General features: G+C 33.1%; 3 protein-coding genes across 6 annotated transcripts in view; 1 reads left to right on the top strand and 2 right to left on the bottom strand.

The window, feature by feature from the left end:
- LOC128991839 (dystrophin) overlaps positions 1-9,513 on the bottom strand; it is a 549,174-nt gene extending 539,661 nt beyond the window's left edge. For all 4 annotated transcript variants that reach the window (XM_054415050.1, XM_054415047.1, XM_054415051.1 and 1 more), the window contains exon 1: positions 9,357-9,513. The gene's annotated coding sequence lies outside the window, so the exon portion shown is untranslated. The remainder of the gene's footprint in view (positions 1-9,356) is intronic.
- Positions 1,398-5,393, top strand: LOC128991842 (facilitated trehalose transporter Tret1-like). Its single transcript, XM_054415055.1, has 3 exons — positions 1,398-1,409; positions 2,072-2,275; positions 3,316-5,393. The coding sequence occupies exons 2-3, from the start codon at positions 2,218-2,220 to the stop codon at positions 4,698-4,700; spliced, it is 1,443 nt and encodes a 480-aa protein (XP_054271030.1). The 5' UTR covers positions 1,398-1,409; positions 2,072-2,217; the 3' UTR covers positions 4,701-5,393.
- The window catches only part of LOC128993149 (utrophin-like), a 61,169-nt gene continuing 50,178 nt past the window's right edge, over positions 6,972-17,962 (bottom strand). Inside the window, exons 44-49 of the mRNA XM_054416908.1 lie at positions 15,050-15,188; positions 11,563-11,658; positions 10,745-10,921; positions 10,096-10,203; positions 9,322-9,519; positions 6,972-7,091 (exon numbers count right to left, since the gene is read on the bottom strand). Coding sequence (XP_054272883.1) covers positions 6,972-7,091; positions 9,322-9,519; positions 10,096-10,203; positions 10,745-10,921; positions 11,563-11,658; positions 15,050-15,188 — 838 coding nt within the window. The remainder of the gene's footprint in view (positions 7,092-9,321; positions 9,520-10,095; positions 10,204-10,744; positions 10,922-11,562; positions 11,659-15,049; positions 15,189-17,962) is intronic.

The raw sequence follows: 17,962 nt of genomic DNA, 5'->3' as shown, positions 1-17,962 counted from the left end.
ATAAAACCCTACTTGTATTTACGTCAGTTTGAAAAATGCACAAAAGTACATAAATGAGACACTTTGAACAACTCAGTAAATATCCAAGTCCATTGGTAATACTAACAGTTTTTAGTAGCAACAATCAACTCTTTGTGTTAGAATCATTATTATAAGTCGAATATAAGTCACAGATATAAAACTCACTTTATTTAATAAATTCAATGTAAAAGTTTAAAATTATTTTTGATGATTTTTCGTCTATGTTGTTATGGTTGAAGCGGTGGTATTACTGCTAGTTTTATCAAGAAAAATGTTACTATTTCATTATTTTAAGTCATCAGACATAATGATGCTGCAAATGTGTGCAACGCCGAGGTAGGTGTGCTGACAATGTGTTAAGACAACAGTACTTTGCTTATCAACTCCACGAGCACCAAAGGTACATTTACCACCAGCGGGGCAATCTGGCTAAATGACTCGATTAATCAACTACACCCTAATCAACCCCAACATTCCACGACAATGGAACATATCATTTGGATTTCTAATGATTCATTATGTGATCAGATTTTGTCATTTATTAGTTAGTTCACCTACCTTATTTGTATTTTTCATTAACTACTAATTTAATTCAGAAACTTTGACGTTTTCACTTAGAACAAGTGAGTTAAGACTTGAATTTTTTAATTGAAATTTTTATAAACCGAGTGACATTTTTAAACATTTTGCACAGAGAAGTTTGAAATAAATAAATTATGCATTTAGAAATCATAATTTTTTTTATTAATATATTTTAGAAAACATTGTTGACAAATCTTAACTTTCTGTAGCTACTACAAAAAGATTCAATAATCTATATATTAATTAAATAAATTACACAGCATTATACACAGATTTTAAGATGCAAACAAGCACAGGATTATTGAACAATTAAATTAAATGATTTTGTAGCTTTGTTGCTAACTAAGATCAGCTCTTTTTGTTCAGGGCCATTCATTGAAACCCAAATATTATCAAGGACAAGCCTTAAAAAAGCCACTGACTTTTCTCGTAATTAAACCTATCTTCTGATAAAGGTGAGCACTAGCACACCACACAGGTCTACTCAGCTTACATTGTCAAATAGGGAAACATTAGGAAATTCATGTAAATATATCCTAAAGCCTTTCACAACTAACTGTCTTTACATGACTGATAACGCCAGTCAAGGTCAATTAGGAAAGGTTAGTGATTCCTCAGTCTGGAGATTGAGTGAGTTATGGTCAGTCTCTCAGTGAGCTTCTTGTGACTAAAGTTGTTATGTTTTGAATAAATTAAATCATAACGACCAATGAGAGTACCTATAGTGCAGGATATTTAGACAGATAGAAATATCAGAAACTTGTGTACATTAGTGTAAATACCAAAGAAGTTATGGAAGTGACAAAGTAAGTAGTTGTATTAAATTTAAACATTGGAACTACTGATTCTCAATCAACTTATGTGAATGGGAAAAGTATCAAATTTTACAAAATCTGCATCTTTAACTTAAGCCATAACTTAAGAGGAAATATTCCGTTAAATTTCAAATTTGCTAGGACAAAACTATCAGCTCTAATATTATAAATTATGACATTTAAAAAAATCTGAGTTTACTAAAACCTTATATACGGTAGAAACTTTAGTGACAGTTTGTCTAAAAAATCAAAACAAATAAAAAAATTGCAAAGAATTTTAACAAAAGTGTATGGATTCAAGAGAATTTAGTTTTGCATTATCCTTAATTTATTTAAGTGATAAATATTTGGGATTATAAATTTGGATGGGAAACAAATTTACCTTGGCATTTTTGTAAATCCTATTTTTGATCAAATATATTATCAAACATTGAAACTATGTTCATTTTAACTATGGTACCTAATATTATTTTATTCAATTACATTTTGTAGAATCAATAACATTGAGACTGACTTAAGTTATGAAATGCTTTAGTCTCGGTCAAAGGGCACCATGTTTTTTTTTTCATAATATCAATTGCAGTATCCTAAATAATGAACTATGTATAAAATACATACAATAAGACATACTAATTGTAACAGGGCTATTGTAGGACATTGACGAACAGGCACGAGTATTGAGGGAATTAAATTACGACGAGGTTTTAACTAATTGAAGTCATCAGTAAACACCTGATATGAATGCTGACTAAGTGATTATCTAACTCCCAACACGAGGTAGCCGAGAGTCTGACGGACCATGACGACGTCTACGCCTGTAACCGGAGTGGTGCGACAATATGCGGCAGCCATGGCAGGTCAGTACATTCAGGCCATTGAACCTTAACCATGTAAAATAACCATGTAACCATATAATGTTATGTATGCAGTATTACTGTATAAACATCATTACAAAATTAATACAGGGAGTAACTAGGAGCATAACAAGTTAACCAAAGTATTAATGAACTATGAGTGTAGAATGGAGTGAAGTGAGTTGTGTAGCTTTATTGCTGAGATCAGCTGTTTTTTGTCCAGGACTTTTTTTTATCAAAAGCTTAATGATCAGCTGATCTGTTCTTAAATGTTGTTTAATTTAGGTCTCATAGATCAGTGATGTTAAACTCAGAGAAATCATTTTTTTATTTTTTTTTTTATTTCAAAGAATTTCTTGTGCTAAAACAATACTTAAGTAGTTAAATCAAATTATTAAGTTTAATTATTTCACCTAGTGTTCATTTTATCTTAAAAAGTTTTAAATGAGATTTCTACAACAATGTTTACCATTAAACAATGAACTATTTAAATGTATCAGTTTTATCCTACTTTATATAATTGGATCTGTTTGTCTTACAAACAAAAATTATCTCTTTCGGCCTTTGCCCTGTTTTGTGATATCCTCTTTGTACAAGCTACATACCGGAAAAATTTTGATAACCTGGAGACTGGTTTTTTTTAGATAAACGTTAACTAAACACCAGGAAGTGTTCTGGTTTTCAATTGTCTTACAAGGAACAATGTTCAAAATTGCGATTACTAAAAAAAAATAATTTGCAGGAGCAAATTTGGTAGCATACAGCTTATTTTTCATACAATAAAGTATTTTTCTTGTTTTCCTAATTGAAAAGTGAATAATATAATAGAGTTCAGTAATAATAAAACATTATTAAATGATTCTTCATCCTGTAGCATTATTAATATTTATGAAATAATAGCTCGGTAGTTCTTGAGGTTTTCCTTCTGTTAAGTCTTCAGTTGAAACTGTGTCCTTCGTAAACATAAAAGTAAATTACCACTAATGACAAAAATAATGATTAAATTCCTCAATGTAAAGCTAATCATTCATTGGCTGTTTCAGCTGGACTGTCGATGTTCATCCTGGGAAACTGGGTGTCCTGGCCTTCCCCAGCTGTGAAGCATATCCTGGCCGGAGACACCAAGCTGGACATCTCTCCTGTCCAAGTATCCTGGGCAGTGGCTCTCCTGGACCTGGGCAACATCATCAGTCCCATACCTTCCAGCTACGTCACCAACTACCTGGGACGCAAGGTCACCCTCATCATCTTGTCCTTCGTGTTCTTCCTCACCTGGCTGCTAGCCATCTTCGGCACCACCGCCTACTACCTCTACACAGCCCGCTTCCTTGTGGGTCTCAGCAAGGGGTTGACCTACATCGTGGTTCCCATCTACCTCGGTGAAATCGCCAGCACCCAAGTAAGAGGAGGCGTCGGAACCATCTTCGGTGGAATGATGGCGTACGGAATGCTCTTTGAGCTCTTAATCGGCTCGTTTGTCGATTACGACACGCTCAACATAATCTCATCTCCGTTTCCAGTGTTGTTCTTCCTCTTCTTCTTCAGATTTCCGGAGACTCCCTACTTTTTGCTGATGAAAGGGCGAGAAGACGAGGCAAAAAAATCCTTAGCGTATTTCCGTAGTTCAAAAGAGGACTCGACAATACTGCAACAAGAGCTTAAACAAATTTCAAAAAATGTTTCGGAAGACTCAAAGAAGACCGGAGGTTACATGGATTTGGTGAGTTCTCCGAGCGCCAGAAGAGCCACCCTGATTTCAGTAGGACTTGCGACAATTCAACGGCTGAGTGGGTGCACCAGCATCATCGCGTACTCCACAGTCACCTTGCCCCCCACTGGAGGATACTTTAGTCCTGACGTTTACATGATTATATTTGCGGTTGTCATGATCATCGGACTAACTATCTGCACCACTCTGATAGACATGTTCGGACGTAAGCCTCTGCTGATCATCTCCAGCGTAGGCTGTATGATAGGCACTGGAGTCACCGCTGTGTTCTACTGGATGTCCACATTCACTGATGTCTCAGCATACAACTGGGTGCCGTACTTCGGCATTATCTTCTACAGTATCATGTTATCAGTTGGATTAGGCAACATCCCGCCTGTCATCACAGTCGAGCTCTTCCCCGCCAACTTAAGAAGCCATGCTAATGCGCTCACTGCAGTTTTTTACGCACTTTCCTCTTTTATCACAAACAAAATGTACCTCCAAGTAAAAATGTCAATCGGTGTTCACTACATGTACTTGTTTTTCATGATTTGCTCATTCATCGGTGTTATTTTCACAAGCTTTGTCGTGTTTGAAACTAAAGGAATGACTTTCTCGGAGATTCAAGATACGCTCAAGAAGAAAACACGTTGTGAAAGTGAAAACATTCCGGTTGCAGCGAATATGCAAACTCTGAAAACATCTTATGGTATTTAAATTACTTTACATTTTAAGAAAACTTTAATATTTAGGGAAACGTGGAATCTTTAAAGGCATCTTGTAAGATATTTACCAAAGACTAAAGTGATACAAAAACATAACTAATAAAATTAAGCTTACAAAAAATACACCAAACGGTATTGTTATTAAGCATGGTTAAGAGATGAGTAGTTCCAAACATTAAAAAAAAATTTTTATGATAAATATTTTATTTTTTTTAACTATTTGTACATTAAATTTTAACCTTAAACAAATATATCAAATATATTTTAAGATCTTGTGTCAAGGCAATCTAAGTAATAGTGATTATTTCAAAAATATTTTACAATAAACTACTCAAAAGTGTTTGTATGTGGCTATGCATCAAAATAAATATTCAAGCACAGCTTTACAAATTAACTGTTGTAAAATAATACGATCTTATTCTTAGTTAGTAATAATTTATTTTGGTCGCTAAAAGAAGTCTAAGAGGTAATCTTAGATATCTGAACATTTTTGCAATAACTAACATTAAGTAAACTAACTATCCCCACTTGGAGAAAAGTTTTAACCATATTACTTTGATACTTAATTAGAAAAGTTAAATTCATAAGAAACATTTTGAAAAAGTTATAATTTTATTTGAGATAGGTACAATGAGTGGTGTTTTGTAAGCGGTATGTTTTAGAGAATAAATTTATGTCCACCCAACTTGCGAGGACAACTTTTTGCTGCCCTGTGTTTAGCCACCATCTGCTATCCCAACCAAAACTGAATTTCATCATGAAGGCTTTGTTCTAAATGATAAACAATTAGTTGCTAAACAATACTCAGCTCTCAAATGTTTGTTTCTACGTTTGAAAGCAACTCTTACCAAATGTAATATTACTAATATTAACAGTAAATAGTTTATTTTGCAGAATTAAACATATTTTTTCCTATCTTCAATAAAAGTGCATTGATAAACAAAATAAATTTATTTTTTAAAGTAACAACTGGATGGAAAATAATACAAGAATTTAGGTAATTTGAGCAGGTTTCCTTCGACTATATAGTTCTGAAGACATTCTGTAATTATTTTTCTTTGTCTATGCTATTGGCATGTTTTTGTTTTGTTTTTTTTATATCTTTTTCGAGGTACATCTATAGGAATTCACTAGCAACTAATGGCTAGCAATGTATAGTGTCTTTTGCCTTATCATAGTCTCGCAGCCGCAGCCTTCCTGGCAAGGCTTAACATAATTACCAGTCACCACAACTACAATAACTCCCAACTAATGGACTTGTACTCTGCTTAACATCCGCAGTTATCGGCTTTGCTGTTTATAATCAGTAAAAATTTATTTAAGTTGGTTAGTTACCGTATTCAATTTTCAATCGAAAAAAATTAATTTTTAATTTTCACAAAATTAAAAAAACATTACCTGGAACTTTTTATTGAGTTGGCTTTTGATATCAGGAAAAGTAAATAACTCTTCGAATAAATGATTTGCACGTAGATGCAAAATAAAATTTACGTAAAAATGGTTGACCACACTAATAACACTTATTGTGTTGGATTTTATAAATGAATAAGTGATTTAATGGAGCGGTTCATAGTGAAAAACGGCATTTCACTCCTTTTTTTCACTAAATTCTACAAGTGCGCAAAAAAGTCTAGATATTTTCCAGTTGTTTTACTTCAGACCCCTAGCATACAATGCTCTTCCTTAAAACGCTAAAACATTATCTTGAAAAGAAATTTAATGTCAGATTAAAGTTTTTGGTTTGAAGTACATTATTGAACATGTAAAGTTTAATTGAATTTTTATTGCATTTCTGATTCTGTTAGAAGCTGTTTTGTAAAAAAAGCATTCTAAAATAAAATTTTGAAATTTTTTAGCTTACTTTTTTAGAGCAACTAAATAACTTGGTACATTCTTTTATTAAACATTTAGTGGCTATAAACTTTGATAAAAAGTTTAAAATATATTATTATGGATGTGTCATAGTAATTTTTTTTTATAATTTAGCAAATTTAGTGTTGAATATTAAAAAACAATTAATTCATCCATCCCTGAAATACTTTTGAGGCAACTTTACAAAACAACATTTTCTGATGTCATTACACTTTTCTAATCAACCTTGGAAGCAAAAACAATCTTCTCGCACATTTCCGACGAATCTTTCACCGACGAGTGAAGCAGGGGAAACACGGCCGCTAAGTACACTAAGCCGGGGCTAAGAGAGTTTGATTAAAAACAGAACAATGTCTCACCACGGGTGCTGATGAGAGAGAGTTTCCCTCAGTTACGAGTTACGAGTCGGCAGTGAAGTGGGGAGCACAATTACAACACAGTCCCCAGCAGGAGGTGGCAAACTACGTTTACAGCCTTCTTGATCACAACTCCCAACATATGGCTTAACTGACTGTGTCAAACGAATATGATGTTATACCCCAATGGTGCATTAACTGTGAATTTTACAATATCGCTGCATCACTATTATAAGATGGTCAAGCAAAAAAGCCAAATAAAGAATATTTTATGTTGTTAAAAAGTGGCATTTTGCTTACTAGAGTTAGTTTTTAAAACAGCTAATTTCTCAACATGTTACTTTGCTGACGTTTCTAGCAATTTTGTGTTAATTTAATAATACAAAAAACAGGAAACGAGCAGTATATAGATTAGATGAATTCTTACATGTTAAATGTTATGAAAACATAAAATCACAGTTTTTGTACAAAAAAAAAACAAAGTAATTATGAATTTATGAAGATGATTAACAGTTTGTAAAAGAGTATTTTTTGTTTGGCAAACTTTGAAGTGTGGTACGCCTGGACATTGTTTATCTCAATGCAGATCAGCCTCAAGAATCTTAGTCTCAATGTGGTAAATACATTTGATGAGTACATAATTTTATGTAGTTAACAAAAACCAAAAACTGCGGTCAAAATATAATGTCTCACTCGTGTTCAAAGTGGTTTTTTTTTTACTGAGTAAAATTTTACTCTCTTTTACAATCGCCACTTTGCTCACTAGTTGTTCAAATAACTGGGGATATTTTGGTGACTACAAAACTGGTAAGCAAGTAAACAAATTTTACCTCATGCTCTTCTTATGATGCATAAACAAGTGTAAATTGTACAAGAGTAAAACAAAAAGAGAACCTCACAAAAGAGCCTGCACAATGGCTTGGAATGTGCCTTTTTCCTTCAAAATGGTGTGAACACAACCGTTAACAAAACCATAAGACATCATTATTTAGTGATAGATATGCAGCTAAGGTGTATTAAAAAAATTTATGAAAAATAAGTGCAGATTCTTGCTATACAATTGTATTATTACTTGAAAAAATAGGTGTCTGTGGGTCATCATTGTTACTCGCAAGAATGGATAGGACTAATGAACCAGAATTTAACACAAAGATGTACCGATGAGTGCTGATTTGATATTATAACTAAAAGTTTTGTCAAAAAGGTTTCTTGGGTTATTTTCTAAGAAAATTTGGAGTTAGAGCAAAGTTTTACCTTGTGACCGATTAAATTTATACTGTGTGAGTCTACAGGTTTGCTGAAATGCGGGTTTGATTACCGATTTAACAAAATGATGACTAGGTATTCAAATACTATTTTTATTTAATCACTCAGAAGTACCAATAGTATCTCAAGGGTTAATGTAATGTTAAAGCAGTTAATTAATAATTTATTTATCTTTGCGGCTAGTTTAACTTAGCTGAAAGTATTTTGTAGTTAATTAATTAGGTTCAGACAAATTAACCTCTATTTTAATCATTATAATTAATTAAATAAGATTACCGGTATAAAAACAAGTTTGATATGTGCTTTTTAAAATACTTGAGTGGTGATGCTTAAATAGAGGGTTTAATTAGTTCAATTATAAATTAAATCAGTGACAAGTTTATTTTTCTAAGTGAGAAATCTGTAAACATTCATCCCATATTATGTGATTGTGATTAGTTATACAACTTTTTTAATAAAAAAAAATATATGTCATTATTTAAAGTAAATTAATCTCATAGAAAATTTTAAAATATAGCATTTTAATTTATGTTACAAACACTAGAAGTTTATAATTGTTTACAGAAACGATTATCTATATCATGTTTAAAGCACCTTGCCGCTGTCAGATATTGAATTGTTTTACACATGACTGCTACATAGACAGGTAAATTATTTATTTTTTTAATGCGATGACGCAAATATATTAACTACCCATCTTATGGAGGATCAATCAAAGGATCAGTAAGACGAGTTAGTAAACCTACATTAGTCGTCTTAAGATAAACCCCTTACTTTGTTGGACTGGACACATTTTGGAGGAAGAAAACAATCTCAGTTTTGTATCCAATTGATCTCCTAACAGGTTTATTTTCATTGAGAGCAGAACTCAAGGTTAACTCAATCGTATTGAGAAATGGTGCGGAAGGCAGGTGATTGGCTGGAAGACCAAAAGCAAATGGTGGAACCAAGTCCGGAGGTATAGGAACTTGGAGCTTAGTGAGGAGAATGCTACACAGACCATAACTACAAGAGAGGCTGTGTTTATATGAGGCCACCGAATAAGGTAGGGGAGGCAACTCGGTAAGTAAGTTCCACCATTGTATATCAACCAGATCACTCGCGTCAGCATCAACTAACCCATGAGTAAATGCAGGTTATGAAAGACTTCCTACCTTTAGTAGCAGCAGGAGAGGCCTTTGCAGGCGTGGTGAGAGTTTTGATGGCCTCAGCAGCTGCTGCAGCGGTCGTAGAAGGCTTTGCTGACTCTGGCTGTTCCTCGGCTTCTCCTCGGTTTTTAAGCACATTCCAGTCCTGCAGCAACCTAGTGACTTTGTTCTGCAAACAACAAACAGTCGAGAGTTGTAAAATCATCATTTATCCTTGGTCTTTTTTATGTAAAATTTATTGTTACATTTTATCCTAAATTTTATGTGCTTTTAGTGGAAGAAGCTTTGTATTCATCATTACAAAGAAAATTCTAAATACACCCTTTGTTATTTATTCATTTTAGTATACTCCAAAATTGCTGAATTACAAAGTAATCAAGGTATGTATCAAGGTTACATAGCTTAAATTCAAGCAATTCCTTTTCTGGTACAATGACTATGTATACATTTTGGTCGGCAGGTTAAAATCTCATAATCAGATCTTCAAAACCCTTACCATTTTTGTTTTCTATGTGTTCTGAAAAACCACTTTGACACACTATTATCACAAAACTAAGTGTTTATTTGCAGACAGACTCACACTCTAACCGCAAAACCAGCCACCCACACTCTTCACATAACCACACTCACAGGTATATCTTGGACTGGGAATTTTACAGCTGTGTAGGAATTGAACACTAGGTTTAATCTGCATAAGTAGAAAACTTAAATCTAAAGATTGTGTAGAGTTTATATAAGTACTTACATGCAAATCCGAGGACATCGGTTGCTTGACTGCTTGGCACTCCTTTTCAAGATTGGTAAAGTTCTCTTTTAGATCCTTTACTTCAATTTCCCGGTCATAGACCATGGTCTGAAAATAAAATTGCGGTAAGTAATGGAAATACAACCTAAGAGCAATTTATGTAAATATGGAATAGTTTTATGATTAAACATGAGTAGTTTAAGCAATATGAAACAAAACTGAACCACTTATATAACCACAAAAGTGTTTTTAATGATAAATACATTACATTTGTACATGTTTTAGGGGTTTTATATACAATAAAAATGTTTTACAGAGTGTATTCTTAAGTATAGTGTAAAACTTCAAAACTTAATTATTGAAAATGTACACCTGTAGAGTTGTTAGTAAAAAAGTATAACAGTGCACCAATTATCACACTGTTACAATAATTTGGGCCAAGATAAACCATGTTTCCCAGCATTCTTATCAAAATTATTCCTTTTATAAATTTACTATGATCTTGATATTTTGTTACTGACAGCAACAGTTTTTAATTAAAAACTCTAAAATATGATCCACAACAAAAAAAAGTATATACTCCATAACGTTGCCTATATTATTCTGTTTAACGACAGTAAAGTGTTATTAACATGAAGCTGTTTCTCACCATAATGTTGTCCACTATCCTGATCTTCTCCGTGGCCGGCAGTTCCTTGCTGATGTTGATACGAGTCAGAGTCTCATTTACCCAAGACGTCACATGTTCCAGTTGAGTCTTTAACTTCTTCAGTGAAGCGAGTTTGGCAGTGATTTGGTCTCTGTGCTCAGTCAGGGACGTCAACACCTGAAAATACAGTTTGCATTGTTATCATGCATTGTATAATATATGATGTATATATTCTAGATCTCAAAATATCAATGAAATCAAATCCCTCACTAGTTTTATGGCTGAATAAGGGCTACAAGTTTCCCTAATTTACGTTTTTTATCTTTCTGTAAGTGGCACATGTATACTTCATCAGAGAATGGTTTAGACCCTGATGTTGTTACATTTACATCCAATGTCTACCAGAAGTTATGCACCATATTCATTTCATAGCAGAAATATAATAGGTGGTAATGTTGTCAAAAATAATATCTGTCAACAAAAACATTGAACAATGTAACCAACATTTTCTTATATACAAGTCTTCTAAATGTGTTTGTTGTTGTATGTCTCAGGATATAATTACAATGTCATCTATACGATTTATCAAGAAAGCAACCCCCTACCTCTAAAAAATACCTCTACCTGTATTGTAATAATGAAAGTAATAATAATTGGTTTATTGTAGTCGACAAAAATACATTGTATAACAACGTCAAACACATACAAACATTAGGCGTAAGTAAAACCGATCTATGTTATCATTTACATGTTGTCATAATAAAATTATTTTTATAAAATAAAACATAGTTTTTTTTTCAACCTCACACTATACTGACCTTTTTAGCTTCAGACACTACTTTTGTTGCTATTTCATCTTCACTTTTGGTATTTGTTAAATCTTGTAATTTACCGACAAATTCTTCTTCTTTTGTCTGAAAATTAAATCACAAATAGAAAGTAATTAACACACAAAACAGCAACTTTGGCCTTTCAACATAAAACAATACACAATTCAACTGTTTAAAATCAAAGATTTTCAAAATATGAGTTTACAATTCATCACAAAAAATATTAAATTTAGGATATTTGTATATAGAATTGTAAAAATATTAAATCAGGTATAAGCAATAAACTGTTGATGTAAAGGAAGACAATGGAATGTGGGCCAGGAAGGGGGAATGCCTTGCCTATTTGTGTCATCTTGGGCTATTTTGGAAGAGCAATGTCTCGAATCCTACGTTTATTCTGAATCTGCCGCATTGATATTAAACAATTAACAACATTTTATGAACATAAATTGATTATTTAACTATAGTAAGATACTACTAGTCCACGATGTAATATTTATGATATTTGGTTAGGTAAAAAGACATAGTGAAATGTTCAACATTCAACAAATTTTAAATAAATGATACAGTCCTATTGTTTAAGAGTCGAGTCCAAATTAAAAATTCTTTGTATTTTAAATATTTAAAATTTCTTCTCTTCTTCCTATCAAAAATGATTAATTTAAGGTAGTGTCAGTTTATTTTTAACCTTTCCACCACAAGTTTACATCGTCTTCCTGTAGTATCCATAAACAAGCCTGTTCATCACATATTTCACTTGGTTATTACAAACAAATATTTTTAGCTCACCACAAACACATATAAAACTGCACCTTATTTATGTGAGGCCAAACATTCGGCTGCTTTAAATAGCATACTAAATTTAGATTACAAGTGAATCGAGGTTTATAACGTAAACTGATCATTTATTTCGTTTCTAGGCAAAATTTAGTAACTGCATACATTTTCAGCAGATTTTTGGAAAACAATACCTCATAGTTTTGCTTTATAAAATATGACATTCTAATTTTTTCTAACTTTAATGTTTGAAAAAATTATTTATATTTTACAAACGATAAACCCTTATTCAGGGATTAAATGCCATTTTGAACAGGCTTGCAGGTTTTACCAAAGCACAATAATTCAACTTCATTCCAGACAACTTATTTTTAATAAAATTTTCTTAAATTTTAACTTGAATATATAGTTATGCCCACATTCAATTAAACTTCACCATGCAGTTTGAACCATCCTTATATGAGTTTTATCTTTAATAACGTAATGAGAACAATGTGTGCCCAAAATGATATTTTGGCCGGATGGTCTTGGCTTGTAGCTGTTTCTCCGCATGTTTACAGTACAATGTGAGTTTGGCAAAACTTCAATAAACCATTGTCACATTTCCTCCCACGGACAGAGTGAGATCTTCTGTTCTCTGATAACCTTTATGCTTTATTTAATTTTAAGCTTCCACTAAGCCCCATATATTTCTTTGTGAACCCACTTTGATGTTTTTGACGTCTTCATTTGTAATATGTTCTAACGAGTAACCTCTGCACATATCTCTTGTTATAATTTTCACAAACCCTTAAAATTGTTAATAAACTTATTTTTTTCCGTTATCACCTGTTTTATGTACTGAAAACCCCCATACTTTGGTACAATGACATGTAAATTATACCAGTGACAGTTATTATTGCAAATTAATGTCTAGCCACATTAGCTGCATTGCCAAATTACATTACAATGAATCAATTTGGCAAACAGAATGAAACTAAGGGGAATCATTTCCAGGATAGACATTGGAAATTGACATCAGTATAATTGATAAATAACTTCTTGATCAGCATTGTATGTGATTTTAAATTTATGGAAAGTAAATAAAAGATAAGTCTTATAACATTTAAAACAAATATTTACGCCTATTGGGTCTGATGATGTTTGGAGTGTCCAATCGAAATCAAACACCACTTACCATCTTTTTTGTATATTTACCGTCTTGTGAGTAACAGTATAAGCGTAAATATATGTTTTAAGTATTATAAGACGTATTTTTTATTTACTTTCTATAATTGATACAACTGGACTATTAAACTGGCATTGTTGATTCTAATGAAAGTGAAATTATTTGGTGACCTCAGGGGTGGCTCCAGGGATAATTCTTTGGGTAGGCCTGACAAGGATCAAGAAGGAGTTTGTTCGGGGGACGAGAGGTTTGTGGGGCTTCCCCGCAAAAGGGGATAATTATAAATTTTATTTGCAAAATAATGAGTTTGAATGCTTTCCATTTATTTACATTTAATTACATTTCTTTATAATTTTGAAATATCTACTAAAATTTTGGGTAGGCCCGGGCCTACCTGGCCTGCCCTCTGGAGCCGCCTCTGGGTGACCTTTATATCTTTACTTATGGTTAGCCATAGTACCTATTTATTTTAAAGCGAGATAAACTGGCACTAGAGCATATGTTTTGCTGGTAACAATAAATATTTGTAGGCATGTAATGATAATAGTAAAATACTACCTGGACAGCCTAAGAAAAGGTGGAAATGAGTGCATTAGGATAAGATCAAAATGAGAGTTACTGAGGAAGATAGTGAGGAACCGAACTCGTGGAACAGATTTTTGACGAGGCCAAATACCACTTAGTTATAAATGGCCATGGAAGTAAGTAAGTAACTACAAGTATGACTACTATAAATTTTATACTTAATTACAGTAGTAAATTAATGGAGAGACATTGTTGGCGAGGCCAAAAACCTTCTTAGGTTTCAGTGGGCAAGGAGGTAAGGTAGGGTACAGTACTTAATCTGTTTTTGTTTTTTTGTGTCTGTTAACCCTTAGAGTGCCAGGCGAGAAATAAAAGTAACGCTCAAAAAATGCCGATGATTTTTCCCGAAGGTCGCGCTAAAAATGCCGAGCGCGATCTGGCGATTTTTAGGTTAAAATTTCGTAAAAATTGAATTTTCGATATTTCGACCAACGAAAATCGATGTATCGCATCTAGTAACTTTCGACTCAATGTTAATATATGGGTTAAAAGAATCCGAGTATCCATTCGGTTGTTATGACAACTGTTCGATCATTACGAGACGTCCGGTCAGCCGGACGTTGGCACTTTTGGCTCGTTCTAAAAACGTCCGGTCGGCCGGACGTCGGCACTTTTGGCTCGTTTTAAAAACGTCCGGTTCCCCGGACGTTGGCACTCAAAGGGTTAAGATCCAAATATTTTTTTTTTAATATTTGAAAAAATTAACTATGGTAAAAAATATTTTGTAAATTTATAATTTATATTAAAAACTCTACCCGAGTCATTTTTAAAGTTAATCATATTGTGATAACTGAACGGGAATTTTTGAAACAGCATGTAGACGAATAATTCAATTGACAAACAAATTGTCACACTAATTCTAGATCAATTTATCAATGTAGACTTTTTTGATGTAGTGTGTTCAATAAAGATATTCAACACAATGTGGGTGAGGATGTCACTTACAGATATCTTGCCCAGCCGCACTGACAGGGCCGTGTCGTCGGAGGGGTTCACAGGGTCAGCGACGAGGGCTCTCACCTCGGCTATTTTGGTGTTGACCGCCTCCACCTGCATCTCAGGCGGTCCCTCCAGCCCAAACATCCTGGAACAGTCATCATCATCACACAATCATCACAAGTCATCACCATAACACAGTCAATATAACAATATCCAACACACTATCCATTTATCAACACACAGGTTTTATCTCCATACTCAAAAGCCAAAACATCACAATTATCACACCAGTATCACCATCACATACACTGTTATCAACACTGTTGTTATAAGTCATTATCATCCATTCATTTTTGTGATCATATATCCATCATTATAATAATAACACCTTTATCATCATCAACATCACACAGTCATTATCACCACAATCATCAGTCAGTATCACAGTCATCATCACAAGTTATCAACCGTCAACATCATCACCATCGCACAGTCATCAAAATCATACAGTTATTTTTATATGAATATTTGAGTTTTTTTTTCAAAATTCCAATTTTATAGGGGCACTTAAAATGTATAAGAACGTATCAAATAGTGTTGATTAGTGAATAGTGAGAATAGTGAATTAGAGAATAGTGTAAATTAGTTCACCTACGCCTGATAAACGACAAATTTAATTACTGTTTTTCTTAACTTATCAAAACGTTTCATCCAAATAGCGCTTGCTTCCAAAACCTCCCAACAAATTTGGCAACCTTTGCAAATATAATTAATTAGTGGAATGGTGGTTCTTAGCCAATATTTACAGTACAGCACAAACATTCTGACTAATAATATTTTAACTTGGGTATAATGAAAATTGAAATTGTTGAGAACAGTTATATTTAAGTCGTTACTCAGATTATTCAAAAATTCAACGTTGAATATGAGTTTGGTTTGATAAAATTGTAAAGCAGTACTAACAAGTAAGATTTTGTACAATCCTGAAAGACTTTAGTCAAAGAAAGCTGCTTATAACTAGAGTGTATAGCTTATAGGTAAAATATAATCTAAAGGAAATCATTCAAGTTTTAGATACAAACATTTACAGAACGTAGTTCAATTTGGCTGAAAAAACACATAAGTACTTCCATTTTCTGATTTCAAGCTAATACAAATTAGCAAACGAAGAACGGATTTATCAACAGCACAACTAAAATGTCTCAGTCAAGTTGAGTAAACAAAGTAATCCAAAACAGCCAATCCTACCCAAAAAGTGAAAAGTAATAATAGAAAAACGGACAATAAAATGAAGTGAAAAGCTTTACAAAAATAACAATAAAACATATTACTCTTACACAAATTCAGCATAAACATAAAACCACTAAAATTTTTAAACTCACTTCACAACTCCAACATTACAAAATCACTAATACCGAATTCCACTAATACAATATTTAAAACTTTACAAAACACTATAAAAAGATATTTTGAAAAATCTGTAATCTTTCCCAAAAAACTATCGCACAGTTTCAGTCAGCACTTTTACGTTTCCCGAACTTCACAACAATCGTCGCCGTAAGCTACGCGACGGTGCCAGCTGTGTGGCCAAACCGCGTGGACTGAACACAACAACGAGCATTTGGCGCGCGGCCACGTCTCCGACCAGACATTAGAGACCTCATATCACCTGTCAGACTAACTGGGTGTAGAGCTGACTCATTCATCAAACTATTCCGCTCGCCACCGCAGCGTCGTCTGCAGACCGACAACACTGTAGAAGCGGTCAATGTTGAAAAAGCAAAACTGATTCGGGTTGTAAAATAGCTGGTTTTAAAATAGAATTAGAGGTAATATGAGCTGAACAATTTTGTGTTGCATCGGCTGAGTGTATTATTATGCTTACAACAAGGGTAGGATTGGTGATAGTGAGTGTGTTTAATACTATAGAAAAGCTTAAGAATTTTATCCTGTTGTGAAACATGCAATAAATATTGGTAAGTAATTTGTTTAAAAAACATGTTTAAGTCAAATGATTAAACCAACCATTTGAATGAGTTAATGAAAAAATAATAGTGAATGGAATAAATCAGTGATTTTAAAATTGTTTGAAGAACTGATGAATTCTCAAAACTTACCATAATACTCAATTCAAGTTGACTTTTATTAGATCTTAGGGTGAAAATCCCTAAATACTATGTAAAGGTGAATATAATTGTTTAATAAACTATGCAACATTAGTAACGGCTCATCTGATATAACCAATTGTGACTTGATGACTGGAATACGGTCAAGGATAATTTAAATGATTACTGAAGGATTAGCCAAAATCAAAGTTGAACACGAAACAGAAATGAAAAAAATGTTTTCATCCCTCCATACAGAAAGTAGCTAATTTGGATGACAGCTGATCAAAGACAACAATTGTCTCCCAAGCTCTAATTTAGAGCAAGGGAAAATCAATCAGCTGATTTTCACCTTGCCATAATTACTTTCCTTTGCTCTCAATCAGTTGTCCATTTACCTTCCACACACCCTAGTGTTTATTTACAATTTTTTCCCATTATCAGCTGTTTTAATTGTCCAACAATAGAGATATAACCCCATAGTAAACATATATTATGAATGAGCTAGTTATGCTGCGATTTAGCCTATAGTGCTTGAAGTATACAATGAACATAAACTTGGATTTCACTGTGTTACGTAGGTTTGCTATAACCTTTTTGATTTTTATTTTTAGTTAAAATTTAACAGACGTATGTTATAATGTATGAATGGATAAACAACTTTATTCTGTAGGCTAATGTCTGCGGCTGTGAGTAGTTTTGCTTTGTGATGAAAAGTATTGTTCACAACCTGTCCTGAAAGTGATTTTCCAGCACTAGCTGCAATTATTCCCGTCCTCGTCTTTGCCTCACAGAAGAAACTTGAGCACACTTT

Source organism: Macrosteles quadrilineatus, unplaced genomic scaffold (assembly GCF_028750875.1).
Source record: "Macrosteles quadrilineatus isolate MER2022 unplaced genomic scaffold, UCM_ALF_1.0 Scaffold_4__1_contigs__length_99947679, whole genome shotgun sequence".
In the NCBI taxonomy this organism is placed as follows: Eukaryota; Metazoa; Arthropoda; class Insecta; order Hemiptera; family Cicadellidae; genus Macrosteles; species Macrosteles quadrilineatus.
This window is presented reverse-complemented; position numbering and strand designations above follow the sequence as displayed.

Coding starts and splice junctions, on each gene's coding strand:
- LOC128991842 (XM_054415055.1), top strand. CDS start 2,218: ATGACGACGTCTACGCCTGTAACCGGAGTGGTGCGACAATATGCGGCA. Junction 2,276..3,315: donor ATATGCGGCAGCCATGGCAG/GTCAGTACATTC, acceptor TGGCTGTTTCAG/CTGGACTGTCGATGTTCATC.